Below are 21,428 nucleotides of genomic sequence, written 5' to 3'. Positions count from 1 at the left end.
GCATGCCCAGCCACCGCATGCCGAAACAGCTTTTGTTCGGCCGGATCGAGGGGGCTAAACGGGCGCGGCACGGGTTAGAGAAGAGATGGAGTGATGTGGTACAGGAAGACGTGTAGCTGAGTGGACTTGTCGATGACTGGTACCAGCGATGTCAAGATCGGCCTCTGTGGAGGAGGCTCGTGAAGGACGCTACTGGGCAGTTGGAGGCAGCCGCCCTCCAACAACAACGGAGGGCGGAGGAGCGACGCTCACAACAACGAGCGGAGCGCCGGGTGGCTAAAGCACAGCAGGTTGGCACAGTGGTGCATCAGCCAGTCATCTCAGTCAGTCGACCCGTGGCATCTGGGTCTTCCCCGTGACCTCCTTCCAACGGGCGTTCGACACTTCACGTGGCCTCAAGGTGCACATGGCCTGCCACAAGCGTCGTGGTGACGTCACCGCCACATAGTGGCGAATGGCGGTTGTTGTTGTGTGTGTGTGACCGTGTGTGTGTGACCGTGTGTGTGCGTGTGTGCGAGTGTGTGTGTGTGCGTGTGGGGAGCGGTAGTGTAGCGATCCGGGTTGGATTCCCGCTCAAAACGATTATCTGAACTGGCCCTGGGCCTCCCCGAGGTCGACTCAGCCTCAAATGAGGACCTGGTGCGATGTGTAAACATCGCCACTGGAAAGACAAAGGCGGTAGGGCGTGGTGCTGGCCACCCACCCCCTCGTGTACCGTTCCGGCTTTCATAGGTGCTCGCTAACAGCACTTGCCCCTACAGTCTGTTAAGGCTACACGGGGGATCTTTGTCTTTTGTGTGTGTGTGTGTGCGTGCGTCCGTGTGTGCCTGTGTCTGTATGTACGTGCGTTTGTCCGTGTGCGTGTGTGTCTGCGCGTGTGTCTGCGTGTGTCTATGTGCGTGTGTCCGTGTATGTGTCCGTGAGTGTGCGCGCCGTGTGTTCTTGTGAGCGTGTGTCCATGTGTCCATGTGCGTGTGGGCGCGCGTGCGCGTGCCCGTACGTGTGTGTGCACGTACGTGTGTGTGCCCGTACGTGTGTGTGCACGTACGTGTGTGTGCCCGTACGTGTGTGTGCACGTACGTGTGTGTGCCCGTACGTGTGTGTGCACGTAGGTGTGTGTGCCCGCACGTGTGTGTGCACGTACGTGTGTGTGCACGTGCGTGTGCGTGCACGCGCGTGTGTGAGCGCGTGCGTAGAGCAGTGTGAAGGTGTTGCGCAATGGTTAGACGCGCCGGAGGTACAAACCCGGCGACCCGAGTTCGATTCCCGCTCACGGCCAACACCAGTGACGATTCTCTGAAGCGGTCTTGGGCGTCGTGTAGGTCACCCCAGCCGTAAATCAGTACTTACCGCGACGCGTAAACATCGCCACTGGGTTTGAATGGCAAAGGCGGCCCACTGGGTCCCTGCCAACAGCACGTGGCAGCCCCCCTCCAAACAAACACAAAACCTCTGGCACCGTACAGGGGAGGAGGGGGGGGGGCGGAATCTTTCACTTCGCGACGCTAATAATATCGAGGAGTCGCGCTCACTCGCCTCAAAGTGAGTTTCAAAACGAGCGATTATAAAGTGCGCTCAGCGGGAAGGACGCGCAGTGGATGGTTTGAAAGGGGCCCGCTGGTGTCGTGATGTATGTGTGAGTGTATGTGAGAGAGAGAGAGAGAGGCGGGGTTGAGTGGGCTGTGATGAGTTGGGGGGGGTGTTTGTCAGACTGATGGACAGGCAGAAAGAGAGACAGATAATCCTGGGGTAGAGATACGGGCGAGGGGGCAGCCAGTGAGAGAGACTGATACCCAGTGAGACAGACAAGAGTGTGAGACAGACAGTGAGACAGACACTCAGTGAGACAGTCACTAAGACAGACACTCAGTGAGACACTCTGTGGGACAGGCACTGAGACAGACACTGAGACAATCAGTGGGACAGACACTGAGACAGACACTGAGACAGACACTGAGACAGAGAGTGAGACAGAGAGTGAGACACTCAGTGGGACAGGCACTGAGACAGAGAGTGAGACACTCAGTGGGACAGACACTGAGACACTCAGTGAGACAGACACTGAGACAGAGAGTGAGACAGAGAGTGAGACACTCAGTGGGACAGACACTGAGACAGAGAGTGAGACACTCAGTGGGACAGTCACGGAGACAGACAGTGAGACACTCAGTGGGACAGAGAGTGAGACACTCAGTGAGACAGTGAGACAGAGAGTGAGACACTCAGTGAGACAGAGAGTGAGACACTCAGTGAGACAGTCACTGAGACAGACAGTGAGACACTCAGTGAGACAGTGAGACAGAGAGTGAGACAGAGAGTGAGACACTCAGTGAGACAGTGAGACAGAGAGTGAGACAGAGAGTGAGACACTCAGTGAGACAGTGAGACAGAGAGTGAGACACTCAGTGAGACAGTCACTGAGACAGACAGTGAGACACTCACGGAGACAGACACTGAGACACTCAGTGAGACACTCAGTGGGACAGACACTGAGACACTCAGTGAGACACTCAGTGGGACAGTGAGACAGAGAGTGGGACACTCAGTGGGACAGTCACTGAGACAGTCACTGAGACAGACACTGAGACAGACAGTGAGACAGTCACTGAGACAGTCAGTGGGACACTCAGTGGGACACTCAGTGAGACAGTCACTGAGACAGACAGTGGGACACTCAGTGAGACAGTCACTGAGACAGACACTGAGACAGACACTGAGACAGACACTGAGACACTCAGTGGGACACTCAGTGAGACACTCAGTGAGACAGTCACTGAGACAGACAGTGAGACACTCAGTGAGACAGTCACTGAGACAAACACTGAGACAGACACTGAGATACTCAGTGGGACACTCAGTGAGACACTCAGTGGGATAGGCACTGAGACAGACAGTGAGACACTCAGTGGGACAGTCACTGAGACAGACAGTGAGACACTCAGTGGGACAGGCACTGAGACAGAGAGTGAGACACTCAGTGGGACAGGCACTGAGACAGACAGTGAGACACTCAGTGGGACAGGCACTGAGACAGACACTGAGACACTCAGTGGGACAGTCACTGAGACAGACAGTGAGACACTCAGTGGGACAATCACTGAGACAGACAGTGAGACACTCAGTGGGACAGGCACTGAGACAGAGAGTGAGACACTCAGTGGGACAGTGAGACAGAGAGTGAGACACTCAGTGAGACAGACACTGAGACACTCAATGGGACACTCAGTGGGACAGGCACTGAGACAGAGAGTGAGGCGCTCAGTGAGACAGTGAGACAGAGAGTGAGACACTCAGTGAGACAGACACTGAGACACTCAGTGGGACACTCAGTGGGACAGTCACTGAGACAGACAGTGAGACACTCAGTGGGACAGTGAGACAGAGAGTGAGACACTCAGTGGGACAGGCGAGAGGGGGAGACGCAAGGTGGAGCCGCTCCTCCTTGCTGGCGTGCGGACTCCACGTGACCGCCTCCCACGCCACTAATCACCTCGGGCTCCAATTAAACCTCGTAAAGATCACCCCGCCCCCCACCATCACCCCCCCACCATCACCCCCCCCCCCACCATCACTCCCCACCCTTCTCCACCCCCGACTGCACAACACCGTCACGTGACTGTTTACGGGCGGCGATTGCCGTCGAGAGGGGCTGTGAACGCGAGCTTCCAAACGTGTGAACCCACAGCCTCATAGTACTTGAGATGGAATAATTGTGCATGTGTAATGCTCCTCCTCCTCCTTCATCATCGTCATCATCGTCATCGTCGGCCATGGTCGATCCGCTGCTGGACGAAGGCCTCCCCGAGCCGCAACGCCGTTGCTCGCGGTTTCCCCCCGCGATGCTTCGATGTCCGCTGACCACCACCCCAACCCCATCGCTCCATCACCGTGGAGATGGAGCGATGGGGATTTTTTACCTTTGCACATCCCTGTTAACGTTCAACATAACAGCGCTAGAGGTGGGGGGGGGGGGTGGGGGGGGCACGGCAGTAGGCAAGGGAGCAGGACCCCCCCCCCCCTACCAGACACCCTCTCCTCCTGGAGTGGCCGCAACTGATTGATTGGAGGCGCCGGGGTCAGGGTCAATTACGCAGCGGTGGGAGAGAAGTTGGGGGGAGAGAGATAGAGGGTGGGGGGAGAGAGATAGAGGGTGGGGGGAGAGTGATAGAGAGTGAGGGGAGAGATAGTGGGGGGAGAGAGATAGTGGGGGGAGAGAGATAGAGAGTGGGGGGAGAGAGAGTGGGGGGAGAGAGAAAGTGGGGGGAAAGAGATAGAGAATGGGGGAGAGTGATAGAGAGTGAGGGGAGAGAGATAATGGGGGGAGAGAGATAGAGAGTGGGGGGAGAGAGATAGAGAGTGGGGGAGATAGATAGAGAGTGGGGGGAGAGAGATAGAGAATGGGGGAGAGAGATAGAGAGTGGGGGGAGAGTGATAGAGAGTGGGTGGAGAGAGATAGAGAGTGGGGGGAGAGAGATAGAGAGTGGGTGGAGAGAGATAGAGAGTGGGGGGAGAGAGATAGAGAGTGGGGGGAGAGAGATAGAGAGTGGGGGGAGAGAGATAGAGAGTGGGGGGAGATAGATAGAGAGTGGGGGGAGAGAGATAGAGAGTGGGGGAGAGAGATAGAGAGTGGGTGGAGAGAGATAGAGAGTGGGGGGAGATAGATAGAGAGTGGGGGGAGATAGATAGAGAGTGGGGGGAGATAGATAGAGAGTGGGGGGAGAGAGATAGAGAGTGGGGGAGAGAAGAGATAGAGAGTGGGTGAGAGAGATAGAGAGTGGGTGGAGAGAGATAGAGAGTGGGGGGAGAGAGATAGTGGGGGGAGATAGATAGAGAGTGGGGGGAGAGAGATAGAGAATGGGGGAGAGAGATAGAGAGTGGGGGGAGATAGATAGAGAGTGGGGGGAGAGAGATAGAGAGTGGGGGGAGAGAGATAGAGAGTGGGGGGAGAGAGATAGAGAGTGGGGTGAGAGAGATAGAGAGTGGGGGGAGAGAGATAGAGAGTGGGGGGAGAGAGAGATAGAGAGTGGGGGGAGATAGATAGAGAGTGGGGGGAGAGAGATAGAGAGTGGGGGGAGATAGATAGAGAGTGGAGGGAGAGAGATAGAGAGTGGGGGAGAGAGATAGAGAGTGGGTGGAGAGAGATAGAGAGTGGGGGGAGATAGATAGAGAGTGGGGGGAGATAGATAGAGAGTGGGGGGGAGAGAGATAGAGAGTGGGTGAGAGAGATAGAGAGTGGGGTGAGAGATAGAGAGTGGGGGGAGAGAGATAGAGAGTGGGGGGAGAGAGATAGAGAGTGGGGGAGAGAGATAGAGAGTGGGTGGAGAGAGATAGAGAGTGGGGGGAGAGAGATAGAGAGTGGGGGGAGATAGATAGAGAGTGGGTGAGAGAGATAGAGAGTGGGGGGAGATAGATAGAGAGTGGGTGGAGAGAGATAGAGAGTGGGTGGAGAGAGATAGAGAGTGGGGGGAGAGAGATCGAGAGTGGGGGGAGAGAGATAGAGAGTGGGGGAGAGAGATAGAGAGTGGGGGGAGAGAGATAGAGAGTGGGGGGAGAGATAGAGAGTGGGGGGAGAGAGATAGAGAGTGGGGGGAGATAGATAGAGAGTGGGGGGAGAGAGATAGAGAGTGGGTGAGAGAGATAGAGAATGGGGGAGAGAGAGATAGAGAGTATGGGAGAGAGATAGAGAGTGGGGGGAGTGAGATAGAGAGTGGGGAGAGATAGATAGAGAGTGGGGTGAGAGAGATAGAGAGTGGGGGGAGATAGATAGAGAGTGGGGGGAGAGAGATAGAGAGTGGGTGAGAGAGATAGAGAGTGGGTGAGAGAGATAGAGAGTGGGTGGAGAGAGATAGAGAGTGGGGGGAGAGAGATAGAGAGTGGGGGGAGAGAGATAGAGAGTGGGGGGAGATAGATAGAGAGTGGGGGGAAAGAGATAGAGAGTGGGGGGAGAGAGATAGAGAGTGGGGGGAGAGAGATAGAGAGTGGGGGGAGAGAGATAGAGAGTGGGGGGAGAGAGATAGAGAGTGGGGGGAGAGAGATAGAGAGTGGGGGGAGATAGATAGAGAGTGGGGGGAGATAGATAGAGAGTGGGGGAGATAGATAGAGAGTGGGGGGAGATTGATAGAGAGTGGGGGGAGAGAGATAGAGAGTGGGAGGGGAGAGAGATAGAGAGTGGGGGGAGATGCATAGAGAGTGAGCGAGGAAGGGCAGGAGGAGTGGGATGCGACAGAGGGAGAGTTTGGGATGAGAAAACGATGGAGGAGAGTGCGGGAGGGGAGAGAGCTGGTGGGGAGGGGGGGACGAGGAACGAGAGCGACAGAAGAGGTGGGAGAGCGAGAAAAAGGCAGAGCCAGCGCGAGAGAGAGAGAGGAAAGAGGGGCAGAGCGAGGAGAGGGTACAAGCTGGAGGGTGGGAGAGAGGGTGGTGGTGGTAGGGGGGGGAGAACCGGAGAGAGAGAGAGAGAGGAAAGGTGGGAGAGCGAGAAGAAGGGAGAGCGAGGAGAGGGGAGAGGTGAGCGCCGCGGTGATGACACGGGTGAGACAGCATGGACCCGGGGATCGATATTCGCCGCCCGCTATATGCGAGTAACAGAATAAAAAAACACAGCGCCGAGGGGGAGCCGGGTCGGGGTGGAGGGAGCAGGTGGGGGTTGGGGGCAAGAGGAAGGGGGCAGGAGAGAGACAGGCAGGGAGAGTGCGGGGAGAGTAGGAGATCGGGGGAAAACAATGTACGGCACGCGAGCAGAGAGTCGAGTGGGCGCGGAGGGGCAGGGGGAGAGATGGAGGAGAGAAAATGAAAAAGGAGAATTCGGTGAAATGGGAGCAGCGGGGAGAGGGAGGGCGGAGGCGAGGGGAGATGGAGCATGGGGGGGGGGGGGGCAGGGGGAAGGGGAGTCAGATGGAGCAGGGCTCACGGGCTCTAGGAACTTCACACGGTGATGGCATCTCCTGCGATTACAGCGGGAAACACGGGGGGGGGGGGGGGGAGACGGAGAGGGGGGGGGAGAGGCGGATAGGAGAAGGGAGCGGGGTAATGAGAGGGGAGAGCGGAGAATTGAGAGAGTGGGGAATTGAGTAGCGGAGCGGGGAAGAGCGCGGGGAAGAGATAGTTGGGGAGAGGGTAAAATATAGCGAGAGAGAGAGCGGGGATTTACAAATAGGGAGAGAGGGGCTAAAGAGAGAGGAGGGGTGGGGTAGAGAGAGGGGGTAGAGGGAGAGGGGGTGGGGTAGAGAGAGGGGGTAGAGAGAGAGAGGGGGTGGGGTAGAGAGAGGGGGTAGAGGGAGAGGGGGTGGGGTAGAGAGAGGGGGTAGAGGGAGAGGGGGTGGGGTAGAGAGAGGGGGTAGAGAGAGAGGGGGTGGGGTAGAGAGAGGGGGTCGAGAGAGAGGGGGTGGGGTAGAGAGAGGGGGTAGAGAGAGAGGGGGTGAGGTAGAGAGAGGGGGTAGAGAGAGAGGGGGTAGAGAGAGAGAGGGGGTAGAGAGAGAGGGGGGTGGGGTAGAGAGAGGGGGTAGAGAGAGAGAGGGGGTAGAGAGAGAGGGGTGGGGTAGAGAGAGGGGGTAGAGAGAGGGGGTAGAGAGAGAGAGGGGGTAGAGAGAGGGGGTGGGGTAGAGAGAGAGGGTAGAGAGAGAGGGGGTAGAGAGAGAGAGAGGGGGTAGAGAGAGAGGGGGTGGGGTAGAGAGAGGGGGTAGAGAGAGAGGGGGTAGAGAGAGAGAGGGGTGGGGTAGAGAGAGGGGGTAAAGAGAGGGGGTAGAGAGAGGGGGTGGGGTAGAGGGAGAGGGGGTAGAGAGAGGGGGTAGAGAGAGAGGGGGTGGGGTAGAGAGAGAGGGGGTGGGGTAGAGAGAGGGGGTAGAGAGAGAGGGGGTGGGGTAGAGAGAGGGGGGTAGAGAGAGAGAGGGGGTAGAGAGAGAGGGGGTGGGGGTAGAGAGAGGGGGTAGAGAGAGAGGGGGGGGTGGGGTAGAGAGAGGGGGTAGAGGGAGAGGGGGTGGGGTAGAGAGAGGGGGTAGAGAGAGAGGGGGTGGGGTAGAGAGAGGGGGTAGAGGGGGTGGGGTAGAGAGAGGGGGTAGAGAGAGAGAGGGGGTGGGGTAGAGAGAGGGGGTAGAGAGAGAGAGGGGGTGGGGTAGAGAGAGGGGGTAGAGAGAGAGGGGTGGGGTAGAGAGAGGGGGTAAAAGAGAGAGGGGGTGGGGTAGAGAGAGGGGGTGTGGGGTACTGAGGGGTGGGGAGGGGGGTAGAGAGAGGGGGGGGTGGGGTAGAGAGAGGGGGTAGAGAGAGAGGGGGGTAGAGAGAGAGGGGGTAGAGAGAGGGGGTAGAGGGAGAGAAGGGAAGGGGTAAGAAGGAGAAGAGCAGAGCGTGAAATCTTTCATTTAAAAAAGGGGTGGGGGGGCACATAAAGCAAAGCATGACAAAAAACCGAAATGACGAACGACTACACGAGCATCTTCTTGTTTCCTCTGATCGTAAAAAAAAAACACAAAACGAGAGTTGGGGAGAGGGTGGAATTGAGCGAGAGAGAGGGAGGGAGAGTTGTGGAGCAGGGGGGGGGGGTCGGGGTGCCCCCCCGTGGTCCCGGGAGGCGGCTGTAATTACCCGCTCTTGCCGCTATTCCATATTCCGCGTCATTCTTCACGTTGCGTTATTAAGCAGAGAGGCCTTTGTGTCGTTGTAAGAGCGCACAAAGGAAACAAAATGATTTCAAGCATTTTTAGATTGCATTAAATGAGCGGCGTGTGTGTGTGTGCGCGTGTGTGCGAGTGGGGAGCGGTAGTGTAGTGGTTAGCGCTACGCTGCGCTACGAACCCGGCGACCCGAGTTCGATTCCCGCTCTCGGCCAACACCCAGGGACGATTATCTGAACCGGTCCCGGGCCTCCCCGAGGTCGACTCAGCCTCAAATGAGTACCCGGTGCGGTGTGTAAACATCGCCACTGGGGAGACAAAGGCGGCCGGGCGTGGTGTTGGCCACCCAACCCCCTCGTGTGCCGTGCCGGCTTTCGTAGGTGCTCGCTAACAGCACTTGCCCCAACAGTCTGTCAAGGCTACACGGGGGGTCTTTGTCTTTGTGTGTACGAGTGGCCGGTGAGCGCACGCGCGTGTCGAATCGTGCGGGGAGCGGTCGTGTAGCGGCCAGCGAACCGAGTTCGATTCCTGCTCACGTCCAGTAACAGCGGCGACTATTTGAACGGGACTCGGTTCTGCCCCCTAAGTCGACTCAGCCTCAAATGAGCACGTGGTGCGGTCTAAACATCAGCATTGGGGCGGGGGGAGACAAAGGCGTCCGGGAGTGGTGCTGACGAACACCACCCTCTCGTGCGCCGTACCCACCTTCATATAGGCGCTCGCTAACGGCCCTCGCCGCGACAGTCTTTTAAGGCTGCATGGGGATCTTTTGTCTTTGTTGTGTGTGTGTGTGCGTGAGCGTCACTGCGTGTGCGTGTTATCACACTTAAAAAAAAAAACCTTCAACATTGTATTTATATTTTCTTCTTACAATTTGTCCCGAGACGGAGGAAACTGCAGATTTTTTGAATTTCAAATTAAGGCTATAATTTAATTGTACGATAATAACAAGGCTGATTAAACTAATTTTTTTTAAATGCCTTTTATTCTCACAGTTCCACGGAATTTACCCAGAGGACAGGAAGGCATTAGACTAAATGACAATTAAAACATTCATTTTATCTTTGAAAACCGCGAATGAAACACGTAATAACCCGACGGGAACTGCGGTGCCTTTAATGCACCTCCATCAATAAAATACAATTGTATTTTCTACCTACGTGACTTTATCGAAAGAACCAAAGAGCATGGATTCCTGCAGTCACGAAAGCTTCAAATCAAGATTGCACCTCCATCAACGTGACAAAAACAACGGGCGCCATTCGCCACTAAGTGCCGGCGACGTCACCTCGTCACTTGTGCCAAGCTAGGTGCACTTCTGAGGCTATAGCGTGAAGTGTCGCAGGCTCGCTGCTGGCAGGAGGTCACGGCACGGACCCAGGTGCCATCGGTTGACGGAGATGACTGGCAGATGCCCCCCCCCACCCCCCCCCCGACTGTGCCAACATGCTGTGTTTTTTCCGCCCGGCGCTCCACTCGTTGTTGTGAGCGTCGCTCACTCCAATAAACCTCAGCACAACGTGCGTGTGTGCGTGTGTCCCCTTGAACAAAACCCACGCGGGGAGCGGTGGCGCAACGGTCGGCACACTGCGTTGCGAACCCGGCGACCGAAGTTCCACACCAGTGACGATTTTCTGAATGGGTCCTGGGCATCCCCTAGGTCGACTCGGCCTCAAATGAGCACCTGCTGCGGTGTGCAAACATCGCTGGGCGTGGTGCTGCTCGCTCACAGCATGAATCCTTGTTAAAAGGTTTCAGTTTTTTTGCCAGAAAAAAGGGGAAAAACCCTATCATTACATTTTGGTTACTGGCAAAGGAGGTCTGATGATGTGGATGCTCACCCCGAGTCCTCATTACTTTGATAGTGCATTGTCTTTGAGCTGTGTGACGCCTGTTGGCGTCATCTGGTCGAGCACCAATTGGGTCGAGGCTCAAAAGAAAGCTGTCCCTTGGTGTGGACCAATCCGTTTCAAGGACAATGCATATATTATCATAGTATGTTTTTTTATAGTAATAGGTTTTACCCTTTTAACTGGCACAAAAACTGACACCTTTATTCAAGGCATCATGTTTGCAATAACCACAACACAAGCAGTCAAAATGCAAACAAAAGAGACAACTCTGATAATAATATGCACGGACAGTGCATACATTTTGACCGCTTGTGTTGTGGTTATTGTAAACATGATGCCTTGAATAAAGGTGTCAGTTTTTGTGCCAGTTAAAAGGGTAAAACCTATATCTTGTTACTGGCAAAGGAGGTCTAATGATGAAACAACAATGTTGTTGTTATTGTTTGCGCACGACTGCAAACGCAGCAGCAGCAGCAGCATCAATCACCGACTCCATGACACGCATTTTCGTGAGAGCGGCGTGAATGGGAAGCTCGCTTCTCGAAGACCCCCGTGTGATATAGTTGAATGAGATCGGCTCCCCGCTGATTCCGAACGCGCCCGGACAAAGCGCGCGTTACCTTGCAGCTGCTTACACAAAGACAAAGATCCCCCCCCCCCAGACCCCCAGGTAGCCTTAACAGACTTTTGGGGCAAGTGCTGTTGTCTAGCTTCCCGGCGCGGCATACGAGGTGGGGGGTGGGGGGCTGGTGACCGCCACCACCGCCGGCCGCCTTTGTTTCCCCAGTGGCGATGTTTACGCACCGGCTGAGTGGACCGTAAGGGGGAGGCCCAGAACCGTTTGGGATATAATCATCGCTGGCGTTGGTGGCCGTGAGCCGGAATCGAACTGGGAGGCGCCGGGTTCGCGGCGCAGGGCGCTAACCACAGCGCCACCGCTCCCCGCTACAGGCACTCACACACGGGGTACTCGTACACACGGGAACTCCGAGACGCGCAGATACTCACATGCGGGAACTCACTCACTCACGGGTACTCCTACACACACAGAAACTCACGCGTGTACTCACACTCGTTACCGACACACACACAGGCGTGTACTCACACGCGTGTACTCACACTCGCTACCGACACACACGCGTGTACTCACACTCGTTACCGACACACACACAGGCGTGTACTCACACGCGTGTACTCACACTCGTTACCGACACACACACAAGTGTGTACTCACACGCGTGTACTCACACTCGTTACCGACACACACACAGGCGGGAACTCACACGCGTGTACTCACACTCGTTACCGATACACTCACACGCGTGTACTCACACTCGTTACCGACACACACACAGGCGGGATCTCACACGCGTGTACTCACACTCGTTACCGACACACACACACACACGCGTGTACTCACACTCGTTACCGACACACACACACACACGCGTGTACTCACACTCGTAACCGACACACACACAGGCGGGAACTCACACGCGTGTACTCACACTCGTTACCGACACACACACAGGCGTGTACTCACACTCGTTACCGACACACACACAGGCGTGTACTCACACGCGTGTACTCACACGCGTGTACTCACACTCGGGGTCCGGTTGACACTTTGCGACCCTCACGGAACCACGTGATCTGCGCGGGGGGGTGGCTGGCGACGCGGGGGGGGTCCAGGATGAGTGTCCCGCCACGCGACACCACCACGCGCCTCTCACCCCCATCCTGCACCTCGCCCAGGTCTGTCAACAACAACAACAACCATCACCACCACCACCACGCGCCTCTCGCCCCCGTCCTGCACCTCGCCCAGGTCTGTCAACAACAACAACAATCACCACCATCACCACCACGCGCCTCTCACCCCCATCCTGCACCTCGCCCAGGTCTGTCAACAACAACAACAACCATCACCACCACCACCACGCGCCTCTCACCCCCATCCTGCACCTCGCCCAGGTCTGTCAACAACAACAACAACAACCATCACCACCACCACCACGCGCCTCTCACCCCCATCCTGCACCTCGCCCAAGTCTGTCAACAACAACAACAACAACCATCACCACCACCACCACGCGCCTCTCACCCCCATCCTGCACCTCGCCCAGGTCTGTCAACAACAACAACAACCACCACCACGGATACAACACCACCACTAACCCCACCCACACATTCACACGGGGGGGGGGGGGGGGGTCAATACCCGCAGCTGACCCAGCGAGTGTGCAAATGTCCCCACATCTCTCCGTGTTCCACCAACCCTTGCCTACAGGCGTGCGTCACCATGCCCGGCTTGCGAGTAGCTGCCCTGAACAACGGTAATGGCCCGAAACGTTAGCCGACTGCTGTATATATACATACGTGGTATATATTTAGCAACCATCGTGTTCCGCTAAAGTAAGGCTCTCTCTTGAAGCCTCCAGCCAACCTTGGCGGACCAGGAACTCATTTGCGGCTGAGTCAACCTAGGGGAGGGCCAGTACCGGTTCAAATATTCGCCACTATTATTGGTCGTGAGCAGGAAATCGAACTCGGGCCGCCGTGTCGTCGACCCCTCCTTGCTCAAGACCGATCCTTGCTTTTCCCTTTGCGCTGCGGTGGATAGGAGATGTTAACTACCTCGCCCGGTACACGGGAGGTCGTGGGTTCGAAATCAACCCTGACGCCTGCTGTATATTTGGAGGTTTGCGCGTCTCTCTCTCTCTCTCGTCGTGATCGCGCGGATTTTTTTTCCGGCTCCTCCGGTTGTCCTAACCGCCCCTCCTCCTCCTCCACATTGAAAAAAACAGTCACCGCATTTAGAGCAGGGGTCTCCAACCCCCGGGGCGCACAGCAGCAGGAGGTGAGCGCGGTGAGTCCGCGCGTGACCCGCCCCCATGATTTTATTGTTTACCACTTCCGTCCGCGCCTCTTTCCCGCACTGCGCACGTGTCTCAGTCACAGTGTTGGTAAGCCCACGAGCTCTATAACCCCCTAGTAGCCACAATGAGTAAAAAAACAAACGTCGCTGGAGAGCTTCTTTGAAAAGGGGGAAAGACCCAATGATAAACACCCCCCCCACCGGTCCGTGAATAAAATTGTCTTCCACGAAACCGGTCCCTGGTGCCAAAAATGTTGGTGACCCCTGGTTTAGAGTGTTTGGATGCTGTGCATTTCCACGTGTCGACCCACTTCGTCGAGCCATCGTTTGTGGTAGCCAGGTCGCTTCTGAGAAAGAAAAAAAAGCGATATAGTTCAGTGGGGCCTTACCTGCTAAAATAAAATAAAAATTATATTTATCGTTTTCTGTTTTACAGTTTGCCTGTGAGACTGCCTGGGGGTCCGTCTGCCTGTCGGTCTCTCTCTGTCTCTCTCCCGCGTGATTCGGGTCGCTGCGTCTCCACCCTGGAGTTGTGCTCGCACTAAAATGACCACTACAGCCGCCGCACGTGGCCGCATGCACGTGGCGGTGTGGGTCTGTGTGTGTGTGTCTGTGTGTGTGGGGAGCGGTAGTGTAGCGATTAGCGCGCTGCGCTACGAACCCGTCCACTCGAGTTCGATTCTCGCTCACAAACACCGGTGACGATTATCTAAACTGGTCTTGGGTCTCCCCTAGGTCGACTCAGCCTCAAATGAGTACCTGTTGCGGTGTGTAAAGATTGCCACCCACCACCCTCGTGTGCCGTGGCGGCCTTCATAGGTGCTCGCTAACAGCACTTGCTCCAACAGTCTGTTAAGGCTACACGGGAGATATTTGTCTTTGTGTGTAAGCGCGTGTGTTCAGTGGGAGTGTGCGTGTGTGTTAAGTGGGAATGTGTGTGTTAAGTGCGTGTGTTCAGTGGGAATGTGTGCGTGTTAAGTGGGAGTGTGCGTGTGTGTTAAGTGCAAGTCCTATGATGATTATAGAGTGAGCGTTCGAACCACGCTGCGCCTACCTCCACGCCGCTGCCAAGGTAGCAGCCTCTCTGCACGTGATCGAGGAGGGGGAGTGAGAGTGTTTGTGTGTGTCGATTGTTTGTGTTTGTGGTCCAGGTGTCGTGTTTGTAATATTCTGTCACCTTATCGGCTGCAGACACACGCCGCTGAGCCGAGGATTGCGTAGCTGCCCGGGTTGGGTCGTTGTGTGCGCGCGCGCTTGCGAGGGAGTGGTGGCGCAGTGGTTAGCGCAGCGCGCTACACTCGGCGACCAATGAGGGTCCAGGGCCCTCCGTTAGGTCGACTCAGCCTCAAAATGGAGTACCCGCCGCGCTGTGGTAACATCAGCATCGGGGAGATATAAAGGCGGCCCGGCGTGGAGCTGGCCACCCAAAACCCTCGTAATAACGCAGTACCGTCCGTTATCGTAGGCGCTACTGGCTCACAGCACTGGCCCCAGAAAGCTGTTCAAGGCTATACTGGGGATCTGTTGTCTTTGTGTACGTGTGCCCGTGTGCGTGTGCGCGTGTGCGTACGCGCGTGCGTGTGCCCGTGTGTGTGTACATGTGTGTACGTGTGTGCCCGTGTGTGTGTACGTGTGTGTGCGCGTGCCCGTGTGTGTGTACGTGTGTGTGCGCGTGCCCGTGTGTGTGTACGTACACACGACCTGCACCTCCGTGGGCGGCTGCAGCAGAGCCCCGAACTTGTTCCTGGCCACGCATTGATAGGAGCCCGCGTCCTCGGGCCGCACAGACGGGATCACGTACCTGGGGGGTGGGGGGGGGAGTGACACACGGGGGGGGGGGGAGTAGCACACGGGGGCGGGTGGGAGTGACACAGGGGGGGGGGGTGACACACGGGGGATGGGGGAGTGAGTGACATACGGGGGGGGGGGCGCGTGTGAGTGACACAGAGGGAGAGAGAGAGAGGGAGTGACAGACGGGGAGGGGGGGGAGTGACAGGAGGATTGATGACAGAGATCAGAGCCCCGTGATTTAATCACGCGGAGAAGTCTCCCATATAAGAGCGCGCACCGAGAGATGATGACGCCACTGCTTTGTGTCGCATGGACAGTGGGAGGAGGAGGAGGGAGGACGGCGAGCCTGAGATTGCATTTCGCGGTTTATTGTTTTTTATGGCTTCTGGCAGATAAATGTTCTTCCACCTCAAGTAACCTCACGGCTTCGCCCGCTGGCGGCAAGCAGCAAGCAAGCAACGAGCAACAAGCAACCCGAGTTTGATTCACCGACCCACGGCTAGCTAGCGAGCCTCATGGTGGGCCGAGGGTAAGGCGCGCGCACGCCGCTGAGCCGAGGATTGACCAGCGTGGTGAAGTATGGTTAAACAACAACCACCGCCCCTCTCCAGGGAACCGTCACGGCGTGGAGAGGCTGTTTCGACGCCTTGCATTCCACGTGCGCATTGGCCCAGTTTTGCTTGACCTCACGGACTCTGAGCCGGTTGCAATCACGACCCCGAACCAAGGCAGAGGGGGGCACCACCACCACCAGGGTCTGCTGCTCTCTCCGCAGACCCTCCCTCCCCGTGGCTCCTCGCACCGCGAGGCTCCTCTCCAGATGTCTACGGGGGGCTGAGCACGAACCGGGGACGGCTTCGTTAGGTCTCAGGGGGAGAGTTCAAGAGTCAAGACCCCCCACCCCCGAATAGCCTCTAACAGACTGTTGGGGCAAAGTTGCTGCTAGCATGGCACACGAGGCGGTGGGTGGCCAGCATCACGCCCGGCCGCCTTTGTCTTCCTGGTTGCGACGATTGCACATCACACGACGGGTTACTCGTTTGAGGCTGAGTCGACCTCGGATAGAGGGCCCAGGACCTGGTTCAGATAATCGTCACTGGGTGTTGGTGGCCGTGAGCGGGAATCGCGCCACCGCTCCCCACAACGCTTACACCCCGCTCATCCACATCCCTAAACAAAACGACTTTGTGCACTCCCTCCCCCCCCGCCCAACTCACTCCGCTCACACTTTCCTCCTCTCTCTCGCCACCCTCTCACTCAATCTCAATCTGAAGAGAGGCGAGATAGGACGGCACTAACAGCCACTCATGTCCCTCCCTCCCTCCCCGCTCTAGCAAGGCAGTAGGGCTGATAAATCGGCGCCCACAGATAGACGGCACGCCTAGAGAGACGGGGAAGAGAGAGAGGGAAGTTGGAGAGGGGTGGAGGTGGGGGCAGAGGAGGGGGGGGGGGGTCCCCCGCAGGGAGAGGGAAATCGGCCAGGCACAGGCAGAGACAGCCGAGGCACAGCGGGAGAGAGACAGCAGACTGGTGGAGATAGACACTAATTCACATATATGCATACACACACACAGGTCACCCGTATAGCCTTTAACAGACTGTTGAGGCAAGTGCCTGTAGCGAGCACCTATGAAGGCCGGAACAGCACAGGAGTTGGTGGGTGTCGAGCACCACACCCGGCCGCCTTTGTCTCCCTAATTGCGTTCTAGATTTCAAGTTTTCGTGACTGCAAGGATCCATACTCTTTGGTTCTTTCGGTAAAGTCACGTAGGTGGAACATAATAATAATAATAAAAAAAATGAAATCACTGTGATTACATTTATTTTACATTTTTTCCACCGACGTGACTTTACCGAAAGGACCAAAGCGTATGGGTCCCTAATTGCGATAAAAAAAAAACCGCACCAGGTACTCTTTTAAGACTGAGTCGACCTACAATAAGCCCACGACTGGTTGCGATAATCGCTGTCACTGTTGTCGGTGACCGTGAGCGGGAATCGAACCTGGGTGGCTTAGGTTCGTAGCGCAGCGCGCTAACCACCGCGCCACCGCTCCCTTGACCCCCCCCCTCCCTCACTCCCCCCACTACCCCCCACTACCCCCCACTACCCCCCACACACTCTCACGCTGAAAGCCCCGCACGGCTACCCGTCGATAGCACGTGGCCACCAAACCGCGGACACTCGGAAAGCGACCGCACGCGCAACCTCGCCAGCCAATCAAAACACCCCTCGCTCACGATGCACACAAAAGGCAAAGATCCGGCCCACCCTAGAGCTTGCGTAGATTGTTGGCGTAAGTGCCGTTAACGAGAGAACAGATTTAAAGGCTGCCACATCGTACAGAGTTGGGGGGGGGCGGGGTGTTCAAGGACGTAATTATAATAGATATGCTCAAAATGTCCCCCCCCCCCCCAATATAACGCTATAAAATAGATATCTGTTTATATGATTGTGGTTGTGGCTGTACTTTATTAATCCCTAATCTCTGCTATTACATACAATGAAACAATAAAAGGTAAGAAGTAAAAAAACAGAGCAATGTAATACAATACACTCTTAGACATTATTGTAAAAATATAAATAACAAGTCCATCCAATGTGTTAGTGATTTTTTTAAAAATATGTTTTGCAGGAAATGTCAGGAAATTCGTTTTCAAATGTAGATTTTTTTTTTCTGGGGGGGGGGACCCCCAGACCCCTCGGAAGATTTGATCCCCCCCAATGTTGACTCCATGGCTACGGCCTGGGGGGGGGGGGGTAAGGCCACGATCGGTTGCCTCGTCTCAACCAGTGGCGATGCTTGCTACACACACCGCAACGAGTACTCTGTTAAGGTTGACTCGACTAAGGGGGAGGCCCAACACCTCGACGGTGTTGTGCGTGAGTGGGAATCGAACTCGGGAGGGGCGGGGTTCGTAGCGCAGCGCGCTGACAACTACACTACCGCTCCCCACTCGCAGCACACCACTCACACGCACACGCTACTCGCACACACACACACTCCTCGCACACACACACACTCCTCGCACACACACACACTCCTCGCACACACACACACACACACTTGTGCACGCCGCTCTTTTAATGCAATCTGAAAATGCTTCAAATCGTTTGGTTTCCTTTGTGCGCTCTTACAGCAACACAAAGGCCTCGCTGCTTAATAACGCAACGTCAAGAATGCTGCTACACTGCACTGCCACTACCACTTGTTGCAAAAGACTTAGATCCCCCGTATAGCCTTAACAGACTGTCGGGGCAAGTGCTGTTAGCGAGCACCTATAAAGACCGGCACGGCACACGAGGGGGGTGGGTGGCCAACACCACGCCCAGCCGCCTTTGTGTCCCCAGTGGCGATGTTTACACACCGCACCAGTTACTCATTTAAGGCTGAGTCGACCCAGGGGAGGCCCAGGACCGGCTCAGATAATCGTCACTGCTGTTGGCCGTGAGCGGGAATTGTAGCGCAGGGCGCTAACCGCTGTTTCACTCCCGCTCCTCACATACACACACGTACACACACACGTACACACACACACACACGTACACACACACACACACGTACACACACGTACACACACACGTACACACACACGTAGACACACACATGCACACACACACGTACACACGCGGTCAAAAACACAAAGAGAAGCAACATTACCGACCACTCGCCGAGACACACAACAAACACACACGCGACACACACACGCCCACACGCACTCACAGAGAGCCTATGCTCGCAAATTAAACAATTACGCGCGGGTCCTGCTCGGCCTCTCGGCGCCAACCATCGAATGAGTTGACAAACAAACAACAAAGGGGGGAGCGAGCGGAGTGCGCCGTGCTCCGAACGGTCACGACGCCTCCCTCCACTCTGCACCGCGCCACTCTGTGGCTAATCGTTAGCGCCGCGTAACGAACACGGCACAAGCCCCCACGCTCCCTCCTCCAATCCTCCTCCCTCCTCTACCCTCCTCCCTTCCCCACCCCCCTCCAACCCCCGTCCCTCCTCCACCCCCTCCCTCCTCCATCCATCCCTCCCCCCTCCATCCATCCCTCCCTCCTCCACCCCCCTCCCTCGTCCACCCCCCACCCTCCTCCACCCCCCCCATTTCCATGGAAATTGCAGAGCGAGCCGAGTTGTAGTAACGCTAATTCCACCCCACCCGCCCGCTCACCTTCCACCCCTCCCCTCCAAATAATAATAATAATAATTCACACCCCGGCCATCTCCCCCAACAATACCTTCATCGGCGGTCGTCAACAATACTTAAGCCTACCGACAGGCATTACGTACCGACAGGCACTAGGTATTAACCCACATGAGGTGTCAACACACACTAGGTGTCAACACACGTTAGGTTATCAACATACCTAAGCTGTCGATATACCTTGGCTAACCAACGGCGCCTTAGGTAGGTGTACGGCAATTCCCCGCGCTGCGTTCGCAACAGCTTCGGAATCTAGCAGAGGGAAGGAAGCGACCCCGAGGCGTAGCGGTCGTGACGCTGATTGGTGGCCTTGGCCGTGACGACCTCTTGACCCTGGCCGACTTCCTCCTCGACTGAGTTTCATCTCCCCCACACCACCCCATCAGGGGATTGGAGGCGTGGGGTCAGGATAACACCGTGACCCCCAGTAGAGGGGGAGCCCACTCCCCACCCCCACCCCCCCAGAGTGGTTCGTGACCCCCACTTCCACCACTGCTGCCCCCACCAGGGGACTCAATAAGCTAAGGAGCCCAAAGTAGGGTGGGGGGTGCGGGGGGGCGCTGGGTGACGATGGGGCTGCTGGTGTGTGACAGTGATGGTGGTGCTGATGTGACTGTCTCACGGTGCTGATGCTGGCTGTGATCGTGACGGCGCTGCTGCTGCTGCTCGTGGTGGTGGTGGTGGTGGTGTCGATGGTGGTGCTGTTGATAGTCATGGTGCTGAGCCGACTGCTACCGCTGCTGGTGAATGTGAGCAGCAAGTGCATTCTGTGTTTGAATCATTCCCATGTCGCACGTGACCAGCGTTTACAGGCCAGGTGGGTGCTGATGATGGTACTGGTGATGATGATGATGCTGGTGATGGGGCTGGTGATGATGGTACTGATGATGGTGCTGGTGATGTTGCTGGTGATGGTGCTGCTGCTGGTGATGGTACTGATGATGGTGCTTGTGCTGGTGATGGTGCTGGTGATGGTGCTGCTGCTGGTGATGGTGCTGGTGCTGGTGATGGAGCTGGTGATGGTGCTGGTGATGGTGCTGGTGATGGAGCTGGTGATGATGGTGCTCGTGATGGTGCTGGTGATGGTGTAGTTCCGAGCTGGTGCCGGGTCAGCGACACGGGTTCGGTGCAGTGCGAAGCCATCAATCATGTCGGCCTCTCTCACCTCTCCCTCCTCCTCCGTCTCCGCCTCCCTCTCAGCCCTCCTGCACTCTCCTCCCTCCCTTACTCTCCTCTCCTCGTCCTCCGTTCTGTCCTCCCTCCTCCCTTCTGCTGCTCGCCTCTCCTCTTGATCCTGCTCCCCGCTCGCCCCTCCTCTCTTTTCATCCTTCCCTCTTCTCTGCCCTCCTCACTCCTCGCATTCCCTCCCTCTCCTCTCTCTTCCTCGCCGCTGCCTTCTGCTCCCTCCCTCTCCTCTCCTCTTCCTCCCCCTTCTCTCCGTCCCTCTCTCTCATCTGTCTCTCGCTCACACTCCCTCTACTAGCCTCTGTTCTCGCCACATCACTGCTGCGGCTCCCACCGTTCTCCTCCTGCTCCTCCCTTTGCCTCGCCTCTCTCTTCCCGCTCTCTCTCTCCCATCCCTCTCTCAGTCGCCTTTCTCTGGGCGTGACTCGGGCGCCCGAAGGATCCTTCTGCAGGCCCCGGCAGGAAAGGGCGCTGCTTGATGGGGGGGGGGGGGTGGGGGGAGATGGAGGAGTTGGGAGGGGTGGGTGGGTGGGGGAGAGAAGCCGCCAGCCCCTCGCTCGCCTCTTCCGAAATGAGCCTCAATTTCAGCATCAGCCTCATCCCCGGCGCTCAAATTGCGGTCCTCGTTAGGGCCTCGTGCAGCCTCCGCACTCCTCTCTCGGCCAATTGTGAGCAGATTGCAGCCTTTAGCGGTTCGCTCCCGGATCCTTCCCCCCCTCCCTGCACCTCCTCTCTCAGCACCCCACACGCAGCCCCCCCCCCCTCTCTCAGCACCCCACACGCAGCCCCCCCCCTCTCTCAGCACCTCACACGCAGCCCCCCCCCCTCTCTCAGCACCTCACACGTAGCCCCCCCCTCTCTCAGCACCTCACACGCAGCCCCCCCTCTCCTCGCACCCCACACG

At 56.8% G+C, this 21,428-nt stretch overlaps 1 protein-coding gene across 1 annotated transcript in view; it reads right to left on the bottom strand.

Annotated features, from left to right (window-relative positions):
• The window catches only part of LOC116951358 (protein sidekick-2-like), a 303,157-nt gene that overhangs the window by 103,675 nt on the left and 178,054 nt on the right, over positions 1-21,428 (bottom strand). The window contains exons 3-4 of the mRNA XM_076073639.1: positions 15,032-15,138; positions 12,066-12,216 (exon numbers count right to left, since the gene is read on the bottom strand). Of these exons, the coding sequence (XP_075929754.1) occupies positions 12,066-12,216; positions 15,032-15,138 (258 nt within the window). The remainder of the gene's footprint in view (positions 1-12,065; positions 12,217-15,031; positions 15,139-21,428) is intronic.

The sequence above is a fragment of the Petromyzon marinus genome, chromosome 43 (genome assembly GCF_048934315.1).
Source record: "Petromyzon marinus isolate PM22_M1 ecotype Great Lakes invasive population chromosome 43, UKy_Petmar_22M1.pri1.0, whole genome shotgun sequence".
In the NCBI taxonomy this organism is placed as follows: Eukaryota; Metazoa; Chordata; class Hyperoartia; order Petromyzontiformes; family Petromyzontidae; genus Petromyzon; species Petromyzon marinus.
The sequence above is the reverse complement of the archived record's forward strand: the minus strand, read 5'-3'. Positions and strand labels throughout refer to the sequence as shown.